The sequence below is a fragment of the Aedes aegypti genome, chromosome 2, assembly GCF_002204515.2.
Source record: "Aedes aegypti strain LVP_AGWG chromosome 2, AaegL5.0 Primary Assembly, whole genome shotgun sequence".
NCBI lineage: Eukaryota > Metazoa > Arthropoda > Insecta > Diptera > Culicidae > Aedes > Aedes aegypti.
The window spans coordinates 160,416,363-160,439,055 of NC_035108.1; the positions used below are offsets into that span (position 1 = coordinate 160,416,363).

The 22,693-nt window shown below is 37.1% G+C and overlaps 1 protein-coding gene across 4 annotated transcripts in view; it reads right to left on the reverse strand.

The window, feature by feature from the left end:
* LOC5576960 (sodium/potassium-transporting ATPase subunit beta-1-interacting protein) overlaps positions 1-22,693 on the reverse strand; it is a 182,039-nt gene that overhangs the window by 66,782 nt on the left and 92,564 nt on the right. For all 4 annotated transcript variants that reach the window (XM_021842971.1, XM_021842972.1, XM_021842970.1 and 1 more), the window contains one exon: positions 14,109-14,189. In XM_021842971.1, coding sequence (XP_021698663.1) covers positions 14,109-14,189 — 81 coding nt within the window. The remainder of the gene's footprint in view (positions 1-14,108; positions 14,190-22,693) is intronic.

The following is a 22,693-nucleotide window of genomic DNA, read 5'->3' on the forward strand; positions in this document are numbered from 1 at the left end:
GAAATATCGGAGCACAAGTAAAAGTCGACTGGTTTACAATACTGTGATCGAAAAAGAGGCCGTTTATTTATCATGGCAACTATGATCTACAGAATTCAAAATCTTTATACAAAGCAAACATGTAACGTGTAATCGTCACCGACACTACATTCCCTCTTCTTCTTACATGTCTCGAACTGTAGCCAAACTATAGTCATTCAGGTAACCCGGTTGTCGATAACTTCGATGAGGTCTTTGTTGTGGCACTGTCTGTTTTGAATTCGTCGCCGTCCCTCGTTCATCCATATGCTGATCCACTCTGAATGGCGACGGAATTCCGGTTGGTTCTTGTCCAGTACCGGACTCTGATACATCCTCGGTTTGAGACGGTATTTCCTTATCTTAAATTTGGTGTTCTGTTGCAATCGGTTTGAGATGAGTAACATTTCGATGAAACGTCTTTCCGGTTTCCTTAGATCGCAGCGTAGCATCTGATCCATTTCGTTGGACTACCACCAATTCCTCTGGATTAAAGTTACTGGATAGTTTGTTCTCTTTATTAACACGCTTGGCCACCACAGTATCTCCCACAGATATGGAGTTTGGCATAGCACGTCTACGCCGATCGATGTAGTCAGAACCTCTCATTTTCATCTCAAGATCTCTATCCTTTACTTCCTCGATCAATTTGTTATCAAATGATGGCATTGATGGTAGTTTGTCTCGTAGTACTCTTCCAAACATTAGAGCTGATGGAGCAACTCCGGTGGTTGAATGTGGAGTCGAATTGTACATCAAAAGATACATTCTCAAATCCCACTTCCAATCAGAATTTGGTGTTTTCTGACTGATCTGCAGACGTTTCTTCAAGGCTCTATTAGCTCTTTCCACTTCACCATTTGCTTGAGGCCAATAGGGAGAAGTTTTAACTAATTCGATTCCAAATTCTGATGCAAACTGATTTAATGTCTCGCTTATGAATTGTGGGCCGTTATCAGTTCTCATCGACTCAGGAATTCCATGCCGACAAAAGGATTCGTGAAGAGCTTGTACCGTCAACTTAGCTGTAATTTCTCGCATAACTATCACTTCTACGAAGCGACTGAAGTAATCAACGAGCACCAACAAGTTATGTCCTGATGGTAGAGGTCCCATAAAATCAACGGCTATGTGAGTCCACGGTTTCTCGGGTATTTTCGTTCGAATCAGTGGTTCCGGAGGAGAAAGGGAAGACACTAGAGTGCATTCTCTGCAACGTTTGACAAATTTTTCGACCTCTTTATCCATATTCGGCCACCACACTTTTTGTCTCAATCGCCTCTTCATAACTACGATTCCAGGATGTCCTTCATGAGCCAGGTGTAACACTTGATCATGTAACGATTGTGGAATAACAATCCTTTCTCCACGAAGCAGAACATCTTCCCATACACATAGTTCAGTGGCATATGGTTTAAATGGCGAAGCTATCTCTACCCATGGACTTCCTGCAAGTGCGCGAATTACTCCACAAATAATCTCATCTTCCCTGGATTGAGCTTTTATCTCTTCAAGTTTCAAAGCAACAGGTGTCGATGCATTCGTAAGAAATTGTACATACTGTTCATTTTCTGCATCAAACGGCTGAGAGTCTGCAAGTGAGAGTCTTGATAATGCATCTGCGAGATTAGAAGCACCTGGCTCGTAAACTATGTCGTAGTTATATGATTGGAGCCGCAATACCCATCTTTCCAAACGAGCCCAAGGCTTCGACCGTGGACTAAACAAAAATAGTAACGGCTTACAATCGGTTACTAATTTAAACCGTATTCCTTGAAGATACAAGTTAAACCGATCCACTGCCCATACTAATCCCAGGGCTTCTTTTTCGGTTTGGAAGTATTTACGCTCTAAATCTGTTAAGGATTTACTAGCGTAAGCAATTACTCTTTGTTCTCCTTGTGCATTTTCTTGCAAAAGTACAGCACCGAGACCCGTGGGACTTGCGTCAGTTATCAGAATGGTGTTGTCGTAGACGTTGAAGAACCCCAAGTGACTTATTTTGCAGATGGCGCTTTTTATCGCCTCAAAGGCCAGTTTTTGTTTGTTTGTCCATTCAAATTTGTTCCCAGATCTCAGTAGAGCACGCAGTGGATCTGTTTTGGTAGCCAAGTGAGGAATGAATCGACCCACATAAGTGACCAATCCGAGGAAACTTCTTAGCTCCGCTGCATTAGCAGGTTCACGACACTGTTGAAGAGCCAAAACTCGACTTTTATTCGGCTTTATTCCCTCTGGCGAAAGCTCATGACCCAGAAACTCCAATTTGTCCACGCAGAACAGACATTTTTCCATATTCAAAAGGACCCCGTAATGTTCTAAACGGTTCATCAGCTCTTTCAATCGCAAGTCATGCTCTTGCTGTGAACGGCCAAAAACCAATATATCATCCAAGTATACCACTACTCCTTCTAAACCTGCCACAATGGTGTCCATTACTTTTTGGAAAAGTTCTGGAGCACAGCAAATTCCAAACATTAAACGTTTGTATCTGAGAATGATTATAAAATAAATAAGTCTTCATTTTTGTCTTTATTTTTTTTTATCATTTGATCATGTTAAGTGACTTTACCTGAACAATCCATACTTTGTGATAAACGTAGTGATTTCGCGAGATTTTTCGGACAGTTCCAGTTGATGATACGCCTCTTTAATATCTAACTTCGACAACTTCACCGCATCGCCTAGACTTCCCAATAACTCCTCAATAAGCGGCAGGGGATGAGACTCTCGAAGAACCGCTTGGTTAGCGCGCCTCATATCGACGCAAAGTCTTATCTCTCCAGATGCTTTCATAATGGGCACCATTGGTGACACCCATGGTGATGGTCCATTGACCTTTTCGATAATGTCCTTATCCAATAGTGATTTCAACTTCTCATGTATTTTCCCTTCCAAAGCTATTGGAGCACGCCTATACCCTTGTTGAACAGGTTGAACCGAATCGTTGATTGGGATTTCCACAATCACGCCTCTGATTTTCGGGAACTCGACAGATGTATTTCGAATTGAAGCAATGTCGAAGCCAACCTTCAAAACTTCCAGCTGTTTAGCGGTTTTATCGCCGAGTAGATTACGCTGTCCTTGTTCGACTATGTAGAATGTTGCCTGAACTTCTTTCAACCCAGCACGTATCATTGCTTGAAACATTCCTGACATTTTCATGGGCTTGCACGTAGCATATCCGATCAGATTACGATCAACCTCCTGACTGAATTCCAAAACCTCAATACCTGCATTACTCACTTTCTGCCACTTTTCTTCAGTGATGACGTTAGCATCGGCACCAGAATCTATTATCATCGGAATCTTAATACCGCCTACGATAAATTCGAATGTGTTCTTGCCCATCGCATAGAAAACCTCATCATTGATAACGTCACGTGGCTCTTCTTCAATCAACCGCAAACGTTTAGGTTTAAAACTATTGTAATTAGTATTGGATCGCTTTAAGCAACGGTTTGCATAATGTCCCAGCTCTCCACATTTTAGACATTTAGCTTTCTTTGCTCGACAAGCGGGATCGCCTTTAAAATGTCCTCGTTGTCCGCAAGCAAAACAAGTCTTCGCTCCCGAACGCGCATCCGTAATAGAATTTGGTTCATTTCTACCAAAAGCTCTATCCACCCTTCCAGAATCTCGATGAACCCTACCAGAGTACCGGTCAGAACGATTTTCTGAAGAATATGAATTCATGTTAACAGAGCGCTTGAATATCTTGTTCATACCTCCCGAAAATTCATTTTCCGTTGGACCACGATCCATGTTCTTCACCTGTTGTTGGACATCTGCCAAGGTGGTTCCAAGAGAAACGATTTCCTCCAATGACATATCTTTCGCCAAAATTTGTCTACGGAGTTCGGTAGACACGCATGCTTCTACAATCTGTTCGATGATTCTGTCATCGTTTTCAAAACAATCATATCTGTCGAACTCGCATCGTTTGGCTTGAATACGCAAACGCAACACAAAATCCGCGAATCTCTCATCCTGCTTCTGTACTACTTGGCGAAATAAATGACGCTCATAATTTCTATTACGCATTGGCTCAAAATATTCGTCAAGTCGCTGAATTGCCACATCATAATACGGCGGATCAGTAAGTACATGCGATACGTTATTCACTCCAGGAAGATGATCAAAAATCTCCAGAATTTCAGAACCAGCCAGATGTAAGATTTGAGAACGTTTTTCCCACTGAGAAGTTATTCCACACGCGTCGAAGTATCTTTGCAGTTCTCGTTTCCATTTCTGCCACGCCGTGGGCAGCTGAGATCGATCAGCACCAAACACGAAGGGCCGCACGCGATGCATTGACGATTCCATCCTATTCAAACAGTTTAATATCGGTTGGTATGCAATCAGTAAATTATATAATGTATGCCGAAAAACGAATGGAAATCAGATAATATTTTTGATTCAGTGTAATGAAAAAGCTAATGTAGCAGTTTTGTTTTACATACTTTTATTCATTTCTATTTTTGAATCATTCACTTTTTTTTTTACCGCTATGCTACCTTGAAATCTAGATGTCATTCCAACACACCATAACAGTAAATGTTTCCATTGAATAAATTCAAATTTCTTATAAGAATCATCAATCATTACAGGCCACTTACCTCCTTTTCCAACCAACAATGGTACTAAATTGTTCTCTAATTATTCAAAATAATCATAGTGAAGCACACGGTTGCTCTCCAGGCCAGAAATGCCGATTATGTTGTAGCACACAGTTGCTCTCCTGGCACATATCTGCCGACAATTTTTTTTTTCAGCACCCAGATGCTCTCCTGGCAATCATTTGCCGTTCTTTTCATAGCACACAGTTGCTCTCCTGGCACATAATTGCCGATCACTTCACAACACTCATCATACCATTAATTGAAATTCCTACATCTGATTCAAAATCGTTCACAAAATACAATCTATACGTTACTTTTTATTTAATTTCAACCATTTTCTTCTAGCACTAGAAATCAAGACTGACAAACCTGATTCCATTCTTATTTACTTTCGATTCATTCATGGACAAAACAAACAGCTGTCAGGTGTATTCTAATAGGAATGACATCTGATACCCCAGTGTTAGAAATGTGCGGACTTAAATTTTCTCCAACATGGCAGTGTTACCATAGAAACGAAAACGAGTGAAAATTTCATTCTTTTTTTTTTTTTCAGCCAATTTTTTTTTTCGGGAGTATTAATATTCCAAAGCACAAATTTCACTAATTTCCATCCATTTTTCTGCTGCAAGTTACTTCTTTTGGGCAACGCACAAATTTGATTCCTCTCACTTCCTTACATCGAGCATTTCTAGACTTACCCCCAACTACAATTCCGCAATCTTTCCACAAATTATTTCACAAAATTTTCACAAACCAACCGTTAGCTCAGGAAAAATTCTCGATTTATCTCTTCAAACGATAATTCACTGTATTATTTTCAACTCGTCGCCAACTGAAATATCGGAGCACAAGTAAAAGTCGACTGGTTTACAATACTGTGATCGAAAAAGAGACCGTTTATTTATCATGGCAACTATGATCTACAGAATTCAAAATCTTTATACAAAGCAAACATGTAACGTGTAATCGTCACCGACACTACAATAGGTTCATCAATCTGTTAAACAAATATGTAACAATAATCAACGTTACACTTCTACCCAATAACATCTTTTGAATCTTATAATTATACCTCCAATCGAAATAAAATCAACTTACCCTAACTCTACGTTCCGTAGCTTGATATCGAAGTAAAGAACAATAGTGGGCATATTTGTTCGAACCGTTTCATGAGCAAATCAGTAACGCATTCCAGTTGTACAATTTCTATTAGTAAACAGAAAAAAATACCGATTCAAGAGTAAAATGTCATGCATAAAAAAACAGTTCATCAAATTACACTACGATTTTTACTATTATAAAAATACGTTCAACCGAAGTAGAATCACAAACTGCACAACTTCCCTCATATGGCGATATTGTTATTTTACTAGTTCAAAAATGAATTGGTAAAATGATCCGGTTAAAAAGTTGCATATTTCAGTGTACGACTTAATTTCCATTAACCCTCTAATACCCAAATTTTTGTTTTCGATCTAAATATAATTTTTCGTTATCTAAAATCATTCTAAACACGGTTTGGGCAATGATTTATTTTTCTTCGCAAATTTATGAATTTTGGTTTTTGATTTTTATTATTTTTAATTTTGAACATCCCTATCATTTTCAATTTTTACTTGAAGCCTCTTCTGGTTACTGATTTTTGACATAAAAATTAGAGTTTTTACTATACTTTTAAAAATATGATTTTTTCAATTTTTTTCTGGAACATTTTTTATTTTCCGTGTAACTAACGGAAAAACAGATTTGAAATCATTTCAATACCATCAGGCTCTTCCTCTGTGATAGGTTGATCGCAGAAAAATATAAAAGGTACGATATTTTATAATACACGTTAAATGAATCCCAGACATTTGAAGGTTATATAAGAATACAATTTTTCAAACAATTTTCAATAATACAAAAAAGTTTCAAAAATCATAAAAAACTTTTCTTATATGCATGTTATAGGTCAAGGTTTAAGCCAAAAATAAAATCATTTTAATTTCCGAGCTACGAAAAAATACACAAAATTCCAAAGTGTACCCCGTCTAAAGGCGGGGTTGGGTATTAGAGGGTTAAACTTATATTCTTATATATAGTAAGCTATATTCTTATATATAGTAAGCTTATATTCTGAAATAAATCTTCTGAAATAAGAAATGAATGGTTTTACCGGTTCAAAAGCGAAACGGTAATTTGAACCAGTTAAAAAAGATAAATATAAGTTACAAACTTCCATCACAATTAAACAGCAAACTTTACTAAGAATTTAATTAATTTGCTATCCAATGATAACAGTAAATTTTACGGATTATCTTCTGAGAAAAAAAAAATACTGGTTCAAAAAGTTACACATTTCAGTTGTACAATAAAACTTTTACAAAATATAGCAGCATCGTCTAAATAGCGTTGCAAAAATCTCGAATGCTCATACCTCTTGCTTGAGATTTTTCATGCATTGATTGTAGCTCACGCAACTTAATAGCCAAAACGCAAAACATCATGGATGAGTTGGCTAATCCGCTTAACCTACCAACTCTGCTTTAAAAGTAAACCGATTCATAAAGAAAGATTTTTCTCAACATTTCACCTCCTGAAACGGTTCATCTAATAACAAGATTTAACATTACACTTCGACTTTCATAATTATAAACATATTTCACTGTGTTTGGATTTTAATCCGAATAAGCCGATCGAACCATATTCGGAAAGTGTAACAGTTCACGAATCATAACAGTTCGTGGCACATCGCATTCGAAAAGTCCTATGGATGTAAACATTCACTCTCTCGTTTGGTACGTGGCACGAGAGCGTTCAAGAGCAGCAACTCTCACAGACTGCAAAAGTATCGAGCCATTCGGGTGATTTATGTTTTGCATGAAATTGGTAATAACATTCATATTTTTTGGTAACGCCTTTAACAACCTAATTATAATCTGTTGGACCATTGAACACCCCTTTGGTCGCAAACATAGCACAGAAAATAAAAAATATTCGCCTCTGTTTCTTGATCAGAATGAGAGTGAGAGTGGGATACACAGGGATCGGCGTCAAACAATGGGTGGTGTTTGTCTGTCTTGTTTTCGTTCATGGCTCGTTATCTTCAACGAACGATAAATGTCATGCATGTTGTATGAATGCAGGCGGATAAATAAGATGAAATTATGGCACGTGTGTCAATGATCGTTAAATTTTCCAAAGCCTGATATTTCATCATTATCGTTTAAGAATTACTAATTGCACAACTTATATGCCAGCTTAAAAGTGAATCGGTATAATGAATCGATTTAAAAACAACACACTTCAGTTGTACGAATAATCAGCTATCAATTGATAACAGTGAACTTCACGGGTTATTTTCTGAAATAAAAATAAATGATTTTACCTGTTCACAAGTGCATCTGTGAAATGATTCGGTTAAAATTAAATTAAAATTACAAATAATAGCAGCAAACTTTAGCTGTTTTCTTCTGATATAAAAATTTTTGATTTTATCGCTTCCGTTATTTTATCAAAAAACAAGATTTAGCATATCATTTCACCTAACGTCAAAATTAAATTTTGATTAAATCGATATGTATAATGAACCGGCTCATCAAATAACAAGATATAGCATTAAACGTTGATTCTCATTATCATGAAAAATTCCAACTAAAGAAGAATCTCTAACTGCATAAGTTTCCTTATACGCTGGCTCAAAAGTGAATCGGTTAAACGAATCGGTTTAAAATATGTCACATTTCAGTCGAACGATTTAACTTTTTCTGGTTTCTTTCTGGTTATCTTCGTGAATATAAATAAAATATTTTACCGGTTTAAAAATGAATCGGTAAAATGAACCGGTACAATAAGTTACACATTACATTTGTAGGATTAATCTTCTATGAAATGTTAACAATCAGCTACACGGAATATTTTCTGAAATAAAAATAATTTTTTCAACCGGTTCAAAATTGAATCGGTAGAATGAAATGGTTCAAAAAGTTACATATTTAATTTTGCGATTAAACTGCTTATTATAGCAGCAAACTTCAGTGGTTATCTTCTGAAATAAAAATAATTGATTTTACCGGATTTTTTCGAAAGCCACACGATATACGGATGCGGAAAATGGCAACAATGACAAAGAAAGCTCTCAATTAATAACTGTTGAAGTGGTTATGGACCGTCCATGAATGACATAGCATTTTATGGGGTGGGGGACTTTCACGCTTTTGTGACGATGTAAAGTGAGGGTGTTTTCTAATAGTACCTTTTGCCGGTACTAACTTTTGCGCCAACCTTGCGTTTAACAAGGATGCCAGTACTGTAGTTGCGTGCCCGCCTAACCCGAGAGAAGGTTCTCCAGCCTATTAGATTCTCAAATTCAAAACCCTGATACCATTTGTACTCAATCGAAACTTGCACCAACGAAGATACTCAACCGTAGAAATATCGAATCTCTCTCAATCTGATTCCGACCGATCAAGATTTAAAGGCAAATTCCCCTTACTATTAAACTCAATATACCGCTAAACGTTCAATGTGTGTTTTAGGCCTACATGTATTATCAACTTCTCGCATTTGCACAATTTGGCTTACTATTACTCTTTCCCTAGGGACTACTTACTATCGGTACCTGATGACGTTGCGGCCATTTGTAGAACTGCTCTCGTTGCTGGGATCCTATGCGTTTCTGTTGACCGCCAGATCATGGGTTCGCTCTTCGTGCAGGTGAGTCTCCGGTGCTGGCTACACCAACCTCATTTCGTGCCAGGATCGGCTCGTACCCGGAGATGGCGCCGACTTCTATTCACGTCGGATCGCCTGCGACGCCGTATACCACGTTGGTACGACAGGCTCACGATTACTGAGGATGAGTACAATCGACCACGTGCTTGAGGGTCGTCCACAAATCCCGTCGTGGGAAGCGTCTCAATCGTAAAAAACGATATTCCACCCCGTCGGTAGATAGGGTCCCAATTCCTGTGGATAGAATCCAGACCAAAGGAAAAGCCACGTGGTGTGGCTAAGCCACATAACAGTTAAAACACACCCAAAATTAAAAGCCACAAAATACGTTTCTGTTCGCTACAGTTCTCGCTTTCAGCGTAGTCTGCGATTCTGTTCTAAACGTGACGTTTTAATACCTTAAATCTATAGTTAAAACATTGTACACTAATTTTCACATCTTCCATGTACTTTACAAGTTTTACTTGACCGGTGATTATATCACTAAACAAATTCAACTATTATTTTTATAATTCCCTTTGAAATACTTTTTTTTATTTGCTTTAAACTTTCCCTTACTTTTTAACTTATTTGTACAAGTATAAACTTCAGAGGTTTCAACTAACTTTCTTCTGAACGCACTAACTTTTTGGTGAAAATAATTTGGACCAACTTGTCGCTTCTAGATGAAGTTTAGAAATGGACCAGTTTTAAGAAACTGGAGATAGATGTGGTCCATCTGACCATGACATTTTACTAATACGATCGCGATCGTTGGCGGAAGTTCATCATTTTCCTTTTTTTTATTAACAGTTGTCCTTATTCCTCCAACATGCTATTAATCTTGTTCCCGATTGCCTGTCTCGTTTTAAATTTCAGTTTTTCTTCCAAATCTCGTCGCGAACCCCAATACTTCTTCTTCTTTTCTGGCGTTACGTCCCCACTGGGACAGAGCCTGCTTCTCAGCTTAGTGTTCTTATGAGCACTTCCACAGTTATTAACTGAGAGCTTACTATGCCAATGACCATTTTTGCATGCGTATATCGTGTGGCAGGTACGAAGATACTCTATGCCCTGGGAAGTCGAGAAAATTTCCAACCCGAAAAGATCCTCGACCGGTGGGGTTCGAACCCACGACCCTCAGCTTGGTCTTGCTGAATAGCTGTGAGTTTACCGCTACGGCTATTTGGGCCCCTCAACCCCAATATATTGATGCCAAATATAAGTTATTTGATCATATGTAGATTTTTTTAGTATTTTAAAGTGCTTACGCCTACATGTAGCTTATTCGAATGAATCTGTTATACATTCGAGCTGCCCGATTATACATGGTTGTTTTTGCTATAAAATTCATCGATTTTTAATTTCGGCGTTTTCTGGCAAACAGTAAACGCCTGATTTTTCAGCTGTTACAACGAATCATTTATTAGATATAGGAAAAAAGCTACGATGTGGAAAGGGGTATAAAAAATCTGCCTTAAAATGCTACGTCATTTTTGAACATTTCCTTATGAGAAAACTAAGCTGAGAAGCAGGCTCTGTCCCTGACAGAACGTAAGTAAAAAATAAGAAGAAGAATTTGTGTATTATATTTGTTTATCATCCCGTAATTTTTTACCGTATAATTCGAATGGGGCTCTCCTTGGCCGAGTGGTTAGAATACGCGGCTACAATCCAAATCCATGCTGAAGGTATCTGGGTTCGATTTTCGGTCGGTCCATGGGTGGGCATAGAGTATCATCGTACCTGCCACACGATATACGAAATGCGAAAATGGTAACTTTGGCAAAGAAAGCTCTCAGTTAATAACTGTGGAAGTGCTCATAAGAACACAACGCTGAGGAGCAGGGTCGGTCCCAGTGAGGACGTAATGCCAAGAAGAAGAAGAAGAAGATACTTCGAATGGAACGGGCGCTTCTAATCCCGAACAGCGGCCTCAACTCACCAAACAATATTATTTCTTCAACTTTTTTGAATGCAGCACGTAGAATACGTTATAATTATGGATCCCAATTAGAGAAAAATGGAATTTAATCCAAAAATATCGTTAAAAAGGCGAGCGCACGGTTTTCAAAGCGTCCGACAATTCGGCGTCTCCATAGAAGATTTGCAGATTTAGAAGATTCGAAGAGTATTTAACGCTTGTCACGCTCTGTCTGACCTCCACCACCCCTTAGAGCGTGGCATGATTTGCGTGTGACCGATATGAAGACTGAGAATTACAAGGTATGTGTGCTAGATACCGAGTTGAATGACCATTACAAGAGAAAACTATATTTTCATACTAGTGGGGAGGGAGGGTCTGTCTCCTATATTGACTCCAACTCTTTGTACGCGCCCACTTTCTAGCCTCAATGCACCTAATATCTATTTATATAATAAATTAAGCATTATAGAGACAATTTTTCACATTTCAAATACAACACAGCAAGCATGAATCGCTACCGTACCCGTTTTATGACCGCAAACTACAATAGCCCGATAAGAAATGGTTTACAAAATCGCCCATAACATTTGATAAAAAAACATACCCCTCCGATTTCTTCATATTTTGTTTAAATTGTTTCCAATGATGCAAAAACTTTTAAAATCGGTGGTTGAAAACACCATGAAAATTTAGTTTTTTTCTGAAAAAATCAAATATGGCGGACAAATTCAATATAGAGTTTTCGGATGAGCATAAATTTAAATTTTTTGAAATTCTAATTGATAACTAACAAATTTAGAAGCTATCGTAATGTTTTCAGGAACATTTCATTAAGGACTTGAGTGGAAGTAGTGGAGAATTTTGAATTTCTTCACTTCCGTCCACCACTTTCAACTCAAGAGCGGTCATGCTGTTACTCACTACCAGGGTTGAATTTTCCAAGAATCTTGCCAGAAAGCAGGCGGAATCTGCCAAGTTTTAAACTGACGACATGTCAGAGATTTTCTATGAATTTCTCTAGGCAGTGCTGGTAGACTAACACTTAAATTTTAATCTATTAGCTCTCCCGCAAACAAATCTTTTGAGTTTCGTCTCATGAATCTTACACTTTAGATATTAATTTAAAAACACAGAACTCAAGGAAACATGGCGTCGGAAACCCGTCAAAACCTAATATTGTTATTAACATCGGGAAGGTTTGTTGCAATCCAAAAAAAAAACAAGAAAGGAGACACCGGTGTTATCTCAAACATGGCATATGATAATTAGTTTTTTTTTAACACTGACCTTAGGAAAGGAACTTGTTTCTTTTAAGAGTTCACGCCGATGAACTTAAATTTGACTTGCAATTTCTTATTGACAGAATAATATTGCAGTATTTTATCAGAAAGAAAGATACATAGAAAAAAAAAACAAATTATTAAACTATTTGAAACATAAAACATCTCGCTTTCTTACTTTCGTTCATCTATCAAACAATACACTTATTTACGAGGCTCCACGGATCCCCTGAGAAGTTGTCACAGTTCCTTGGGGGTCCGCGGTCTACCGGTTGGGATGCCCTGTTTTAAAGAAACTGGTTAGAGGCAAACTCAGGGAAATTCTTTCAGGGATCTTTAAAAGAATCAATGTGGAGTAATTCAAAAACTTTTTTTGTGGACTTTGGTCATTTTTGTATATTTTTCCTAGATGATTTTCTTCTACATGAATTATCATCAAGGATTTTCAAGTATCCTTTATTGAAGTATTCCTTCTAAAAATTCCAAGAACTATGAAAAGCTTTTGGCAAAATTATTGTAGTCATTTCTGAGGAGGAGTCCCAGGATGAAATCTTCAACTTGAACTCTTACAACTACAACTTTTAAACTCTTCAGAAAAAGTTCTGGATGATTATTAATAATGACTGAAGACATTTTTGGAGTATATAGTTGTTGAATAGATGCTTGCGCTTTTATTTTGTTTTTAACAGAATTCTTGTAGGATTTTTTAAAGACATGCTTGGAGAAATTCTAAGAAAATTTACTGCATTTTTTTCTCAATGGATAATGGAAAATTGTTATCATATAAGATTCCCTGGAGTAGTTTATAAAGCGATCTTTGAAAAAACAAATATAAAAAAAGACTCCTGCTGTTCCATTATCCTTTCGTACCTTTACTACATATTACAACACTTAAACAAGATCTTTTTCGTAGGAAAGAATTAAGACCTTAAACAATTATCCTGTTATCAATTGAGTAAATCCAAAATCTGATGATCTAATCAAATCCACACAAGCATCACTATTGCACATCAAATCAAACTTTCCTTCAAATTGTATGTAAGGAGCATTTGGCAATTGTGGCAGTGGAAGTTATTTGACACTGGCCACCAAATTTAGAAGCCGTATGAGACACGAACACTCGCAACGCGCGACAGAAAACTTCTCCGAAGAACTGGAGCGAAGATTTTAATTAGATTTTGCTGCGACTTGTGGAAACAAGCGAAGAGAGGAAATTTCCGCACATTTCCACTTCTCGAAGAGCACTTTGAGAGGAAATTGGGTAGACTAATGAAGCGAGTCGGAGAAAAATGTTGCAAATAAAGAAGCAAGCTAATTGCCAACTTTCATCACATGGAATCTGCCACTGTTCATGAGGATTGGAGACGCCAGTGCAGGAAATAGTGTCACTTCTACTGTGAATAGCTCTTTCGAAACTAGTTTGTACTCATGGATTAGCAGGGCAGTCAATTAGATAAGTGCTGTTTTCTCAGTTGACGCTGTAATCGAAACTAGACTTCTCGTGCGAGACTGTATCGGAGTAATAACGCTTCGACGGTATATGCAACGTCATAACCGGATACTTACCCTATCTAAGAGTCCTACATTTAAATAGAAACATATTAGGAATACGTTCCATCCTATCCATAAAAGATTCCATAGTGAGTACTGAAACGAGAATAGAAGAAGGTGAAATTAGCGTATGGTATCAGAAGATTGTTGATAATGAATAATTGAACGGTACAATCTAATTTGGGAAACTAATTTATCGAGATTGTCGAACGCACTTCAAAGATAGAACTCTCGATGAAATTATATGTCAATAACTTTTATGGCGAAAGCGGAAGAACGCCGTCAGCCACAATCAACAATTTCGCCTCGTGTTGAAAGCTTCTCTGCAGTCATGATACACGCTTGCAAGGTAGGTACAGTATTGGACAGAATAAACTAAGCATTGGTCAATTCTCTCACAAAACTGATAGAAGCTTGTGCCTCAGCTTCCCGATTGACTCAGAGAGGTCCAGTTTTTTTAAAAAACTGACAAAGTCCCACTTTTCAAACATGTTATTAGTTGGAAAACTACTATATCAGATAGTTAAGAATAGATACGAAAGTTTAAAAAAGGTATTCTTCATGTTTAAACTTTAAACAGGTGCAAACGTCAACAAAAAAATCTTTTGCTATGGCTTTTTCAACTGCAAACTAATTTTTACCGTAATTCAACATTACAGGAAGCAAATTTAATTCCAATTGTCGTTTCAAATAGTAGTATTTCAAATACTAAAAGGACAGCTTCTTCTTATTGTACAAATCCCTCCTGCTCTTGCTTTTTTAAGTCTAAGAAATCAATTGAAGAAGAATCATCAAGCCAAAGTTTGCCTTAACCTTTGTTTTTTTAAGTAGTTGAGAGCTTCAAAATGTATGAAAACAACAATTTTATTGAAAGTTTGGTGTGTGAAAACCAAAAATGGTAACTATGCCCAAAATAGGATCTGCAACCCTGAAACATGTTTCACATCACTTACTTCTCATGGTGAACACTTCTAAAATATTAGGAATGCGTAATTTTGACATAGTTTTTCATGGGGACCACAGGACTGGAAGTTTTTACTTGAAATTTACCCAAGAGTAAATTCAGCGCTTTTCGATTACAAATTTTTAAGTTATCTCAATACTCCCATTTCGAAAAATTTTTATGGTGAAATTTTGAATCTGATTTATTTTGTAGATTTAAGCATTCAGAGCAGTAATGTTTTCTTCAATATTAAAAATTTGATGAGAAATAGAAGTTTACTGTTTATCATTTTCAGTAAAGTTTTTACAATATTTCAAAATTAAAATTTCGTTTGTTTTTCAAAACGGTGTGTTATGCTGTAAATTTTCTGCAGAAATCAATTCAAATTACGAGTGAGCTTTAGTGAAAATTTCGAATCAATCGGATCAGATCGGCCGAGGTTTTCAGGTTTTCAAACTTGTATGAGAAATTATTAATGAGTACTTTATTCTGGACCGCACTTTATGTGAAACAGAAGGGCTTACTCACAGTCTTTCGAAAGAATTTGTTTTTCTGTATCCATGTGAATCAGTTCCCACATTGTTGCGAGCCTCTAGCAATAAAAGGTCGTGTGCAAAAAAAGCCAGTAGTGGCCACCCACATCATAGCTTGGACAGGCAACGCGAGAACCTACGTAGTTCGGGTGCTTACGCGATGAGTTGCAATCTTTATGACTGACTTTACCTCACACAGTAAAAAGAGTCTAATGGTTCGAAGATAGGCTGAACGAGGCATAGCCTCCGAGGATGATTATTAATTAATGGAGAGCCATGATGTATGGTAGACCAAACGGTAGCTATTCACACCGTTTAAATGTAAAACGATGTTTCGGCATATTAACACATATAATACGCAATGATGGTACATTACCCCGAACATCAATAGTAAAAATCGGATTTGGATTGGATTTGGATTGGATTTTGGATTTGATTTGGATTGGATTTGGATGGATTTGGATTTGGATTGGCATTTGGATTGGATTTGGATTGGATTTGGATGATTGGATTGGATTGGATTGATTTGGATTGGATTTCTGGATTGGATTTGGATTGGATTTTGGATTTGGATTTAGATTGGATTTGGATTGGATTTTGGATTGGATTTAGGATTGGATTGGATTGGATTTAGCTGGATTGGATATGGATTTGGTTTGGATTTGGATTTGGAGTCTGGATTGGATTTGGATTGGGATTTCGGATTGGATTTGGATTGGATTTGGATTGGAGTTTGGATTGGGATTTGGCTTGGATTTGGATTGGATTCTGATTAAGATTGGATTGGATTTGGATTGGATTTGGATTGGATTTGATTGGATTTGGATTGGATTGGATTGGATTGGATGGATTTGGATTTGGATTGGATTTGGGATTGATTTGGATTGGATTGGATTGGATTGGATTTGGATTTGGATTGGATTTGGATTGGATTTGGATTGGAATTTGGATTGGATTTGGATTGGATTTGGATTGGATTTGGATTGGATTGGATTGGATTTGGATTGGATTTGGAAATTGGATTGATTTGGATTGGATTGGATTGGATTTGGATTGGATTGGATTGGATTTGGATTGATTTGGATTGGAATTTGGGATTGGATTTGGATTGGATTTGGATTGGATTTGGATTGGATTTGGATTGGATTTGGATTGGAGATTTGGATTGGATTTGGATTGGATTGGATTGTTGGTTGGATTTGGGATTGGATTTGGATTGGATTTGGATTGGATTTGGATTGGATTGGTGGATTGGATTTGGATTGGATTTTGGATTGGATTTGGTTGGATTGGATTGGATTTGGATTGGATTTGGATTGGATTTGGATTGGATTTGGATTGGATTTGGATTGGATTTGGATTGGATTTGGATTGGATTTGGATTGGATTTGATTGGATTTGGATTGGATTTGGATTGGATTTTGGATTGGATTTGGATTGGATTTGGATTTGGATTTGGATTTGGATTTGGATTGGATTTGGATTGGATTTGATTGGATTTGGATTGGATTTGGATTGGATTTGGATTGGATTTGGATTGGATTTGGATTGGATTTGGATTGGATTTGGATTGGATTTGGATTGGATTTGGATTGGATTTGGATTGGATTTGGATTGGATTTGGATTGGATTTGGATTGGATTTGGATTGGATTTGGATTGGATTTGGATTGGATTTGGATTGGATTTGGATTGGAATTTGGATTGGATTTGGATTGGATTTGGATTGGATTTGGATTGGATTTGGATTGGATTTGGATTGGATTTGGATTGGATTTGGATTGGATTTGGATTGGATTTGGATTGGATTTGGATTGGATTTGGATTGGATTTGGATTGGATTTGGATTGGATTTTGGATTGGATTTGGATTGGATTTGGATGATTGGATTGGATTTGGATTGGATTTGGATTGGATTTGGATTGGATTTGGATTGGATTTGGATTGGATTTGGATTGGATTTGGATTGGATTTGGATTGGATTTGGATTGGATTTGGATTGGATTTGGATTGATTTGGATTGGATTTGGATTGGATTTGGATTGGATTTGGAATTGGATTTGGATTGGATTTGGATTGGATTTGGATTGGATTTGGATTGGATTTGGATTGGATTTGGATTGGATTTGGATTGGATTTGGATTGGATTTGGATTGGATTTGGATTGGATTTGGATTGGATTTGGATTGGATTTGGATTGGATTTGGATTGGATTTGGATTGGATTTGGATTGGATTGGATTGGATTTGGATTGGATTTGGATTGGATTTGGATTGGATTTGGATTGGATTTGGATTGGATTTGGATTGGATTTGGGATTGGATTTGGATTGGATTTGGATTGGATTTGGATTGGATTTGGATTGGATTTGGATTGGATTTGGATTGGATTTGGATTGGATTTGGATTGGATTTGGATTGGATTTGGATTGGATTTGGATTGGATTTGGATTGGATTTGGATTGGATTTGGATATGGATTTTGGATTGGATTTGGATGGATTTTGGATTGGGATTTGGATTGGATTTGGATTGGATTTGGATTGGATTGGTGATTGATTGATTTTGGATTGGATTTGGATTGGATTTGGATTGGATTTGATTGGATTTGGATTGGATTTGGATTGGATTTGGATTGGATTTGGATTGGATTTGGATTGGATTTGGATTGGATTTGGATTGGATTTGGATTGGATTTGGATTGGATTTGGATTGGATTTGGATTGGATTTGGATTGGATTTGGATTGGATTTGGATTGGATTGATTGGATTTGGATTGGAATTGGATTTGGATTGGATTGGATTGGATTTGGATTGGATTTGGATTGGATTTGGGATTGGATTTGATTTGGATTGGATTTGGATTGGATTTGGATTGGATGATTGGATTGGATTTGGATTGGATTGGATTGGATTGGATTTGGATTGGATTTGGATTGGATTTGGATTGGATTTGGATTGGATTTGGATTGGATTTGGAATTGGATTTGGATTGGATTTTGGATTGGATTTGGATTGGATTTGGATTGGATTTGGATTGGATTGGATTTTGGATTGGATTTGGATTGGATTTGGATTGGATTTGGATTGGATTTGGATTGGATTTGGAATTGGATTTGGATTGGATTTTGGATTGGATTGGATTGGATTTGGATTGGATTTGGATTGGATTTGGATGGATTTGGATTGGATTTGGATTGGATTTGGATTGGATTTGGATTGGATTTGGATTGGATTTGATTGGATTTGGATTGGATTTGGATTGGATTTGTGGATTGGATTTGGATTGGATTGGATTGGATTTGGATTGGATTTGGATTGGATTTGGATTGGATTTGGATTGGATTTGGATTGGATTTGGATTGGATTTGGATTGGATTTGGATTGGATTTGGATTGGATTTGGATTGGATTTGGATTGGATTGGATTGGATTTGGATTGGATTTGGATTGGATTTGGATTGGATTTGGATTGGATTTGGATTGGATTTGGATTGGATTTGGATTGGATTTGGATGGATTTGGATTGGATTGAATTGGATTTGGATTGGATTTGATTGGATTTGGATTGGATTTGGATTGATTTTGGATTGGATTTGGATTGGATTTGGATTGGATTTGGATTGGATTTGGATTGGATTTGGATTGGATTTGGATTGGATTTGGATTGGATTGGGATTTGGATTTGGATTGGATTGGAGGATTTGGATTGGATTGGATTGGATTTGGATTGGATTTGGATTGGATTTGGATTGGATTTGATTGGATTGGATTGGTTTGGATTGGATTTGGATTGGATTTGGATTGGATTTGGATTGGATTTGGATTGGATTTGGATTGGATTTGGATTGGATTTGGGATTGGATTTGGATTGGATTTGGATTTGATTGGATTGGATTTGGATTGATTGGATTGGATTTGGATTGGGATTTGGATTGGATTTGGATTGGATTTGGATTGGATTTGGATTGGATTTGGATTGGATTTGGATTGGATTTGGATTGGATTTGGATTGGATTTGGATTGGATTTGGATTGGATTGGATTGGATTTGGATTGGATTTGGATTGGATTTGGATTGGATTTGGATTGGATTTGGAATTGGATTTGGATTGGATTTGGATTGGATTTGGATTGGATTTGGATTGGATTTGGATTGGATTTGGATTGGATTTGGATTGGATTTGGATTGGATTTGGATTGGATTTGGATTGGATTTGGATTGGATTTGGATTGGATTTGGATTGGATTTGGATTGGATTTGGATTGGATTTGGATTGGATTTGGATTGGATTTGGATTGGATTTGGATTGGATTTGGATTGGATTTGGATTGGATTTGGATTGGATTTGGATTGGGATTTGGATTGGATTTGGATTGGATTTGGATTGGATTTTGGATTGGATTTGGATTGGATTTGGATTGGATTTGGATTGGATTTGGATTGGATTTGGATTGGGATTTGGATTGGATTTGGATTGGATTTGGATTGGATTTGGATTGGATTTGGATTGGGATTTGGATTGGATTTGGATTGGATTTGGATTGGATTGGATTGGATTGGATTTGGATTGGATTTGGATTGGATTTGGATTGGATTTGGATTGGATTTGGATTGGATTTGGATTGGATTTGGATGGATTTGGATTGGATTTGGATTGGATTTGGATTGGATTTGGATTGGATTTGGGATTGGGATTTGGATTGGATTTGGATTGGATTTGGATTGGATTGGATTGGATTGGATTGGATGGTTGGATTGGATTTGGATTGGATTTGGATTGGATTTGGATTGGATTTGGATTGGATTTGGGATTGGATTTGGATTGGATTTGGATTGGATTTGGATTTGGGATTGGATTGGATTTGGATTGGATTTGGGATTGGATTTGGATTGGATTTGGATTGGATTTGGATTGGATTTGGATTGGATTTGGATTGGGATTTGGATTGGATTTGGATTGGATTTGGATTGGATTTGGATTGGATTTGGATTGGATTTGGAATTGGATTTGGATTGGATTTGGATTGGATTTGGATTGGATTTGGATTGGATTTGGATTGATTGGATTGGATTTGGATTGGATTTGGATTGGATTTGGATTGGATTGGATTGGATTTGGATGGATTTGGATTGGATTTGGAATTGGATTTGGATTGGATTTGATTGGATTTGGATTATTTGGATTGGATTTGGATTGGATTTGGATTGGATTTGGATTGGGATTTGGATTGGATTTGGATTGGATTTGGATTGGATTTGGATTTGGATTTGGATTGGATTTGGATTGGATTTGGATTGGGATTGATTGGATTTGGATTGGATTTTGGATGGATTTGGATTGGATTTGGATTGGATTTGGATTGGATTTGGATTGGATTTGGATTGGATTTGGATTGGGATTGGGATTGGATTTGGATTGGATTTGGATTGGATTTGGATTGGATTTGGGATTGGATTGTGGATTTGGATTGGATTGGATTGGATTGGATTGGATTTGGATTGGATTGGATTGGATTGGATTGGATTGGATTGGATTGGATTGGATTTGGGAATTGGATTTGGATTGGATTTGATTGGATTTGGATTGGGGATTTGGATTGGATTTGGATTGGATTAGATTGGATTTGGATTGGATTTGGATTGGATTTGGATTGGATTGGATTTGGATTTGGATTTGGATTGGATTTGGATTGGATTTGGATTGGATTTGGATTGGATTGGATTGGATTTGGATTGGATTTGGATTGGATTGGATTGGATTTGGAATTGGATTTGGATTGGATTTGGGATTGGATTTGGATTGGATTTGGATTGGATTTGGATTGGATTTGGATTGGATTTGGATTGGATTTGGATTGGATTTGGATTGATTTGGATTGGATTGGATTGGATTTGGATTGGATTTGGATTGGATTTGGATTGGATTTGGATTGGATTTGGATTGGATTGGATTGGATTTGGATTGGATTTGGATTGGATTTGGATTGGATTTGGATTGGATTGGATTGGATTTGGATTGGATTTGGATTGGATTTGGATTGGATTTGGATTGGATTTGGATTGGATTTGGTTGGATTTGGATTGGATTTGGATTGGATTTGGATTGGATTGGATTGGATTTGGATTGGATTTGGATTGGATTTGGATTGGATTTGGATGGATTTGGATTGGATTGGATTGGATTTGGATTGGATTTGGATTGGATTGTTGGATTGGATTTGGATTGGATTTTGGATTGGATTTGGATTGGGATTTGGATTGGATTTGGATTGGATTTGGATTGGATTTGGATTGGATTTGGATTGGATTGATTGGATTGATTGGATTTGGATTGGATTTGGATTGGATTTGGATTGGATTTGGATTGGGATTTGGGATTGGATTTGATTGGATTTGGATTGGATTTGGATTGGATTTGGGATTGGATTTGGATTGGATTTGGATTGGATTTGGATTGGATTTGGATTGGATTTGGATTGGATTTGGATTGGATTTGGATTGGATTTGGATTGGATTTGATTGGATTTGGATTGGATTTGGATTGGATTTGGATTGGATTTGGATGGATTGGATTGGATTTGGATTGGATTTGGATTGGATTTGGATTGGATTTGGATTGGATTTGGATTGGATTTGGATTGGATTTGGATTTGGATTGGATTTGGATTGGATTTGGATTGGATTTGGATTGGATTTGGATTGGATTTGGATTGGATTTGGATTGGATTGGATTGGATTTGGATTGGATTTGGATTGGATTTGGATTGGATTTGGATTGGATTTGGATTGGATTTGGATTGGATTTGGATTGGATTTGGATTGGATTTGGATTGGATTTGGATTGGATTTGGATTGGATTTGGATTGGATTTGGATTGGATTTGGATTGGATTTGGATTGGATTTGGATTGGATTTGGATTGGATTTGGATGGATTTGGATTGGATTTGGATTGGATTTGGATTGGATTTGGATTGGATTTGGATTGGATTTGGATTGGATTTGGATTGGATTTGGATTGGATTTGGATTGGATTTGATTGGATTTGGATTGGATTTGGATTGGATTTGGATTGGATTTGGATTGGATTGGATTGGATTGATGGATTGGATTTGGATTGGATTTGG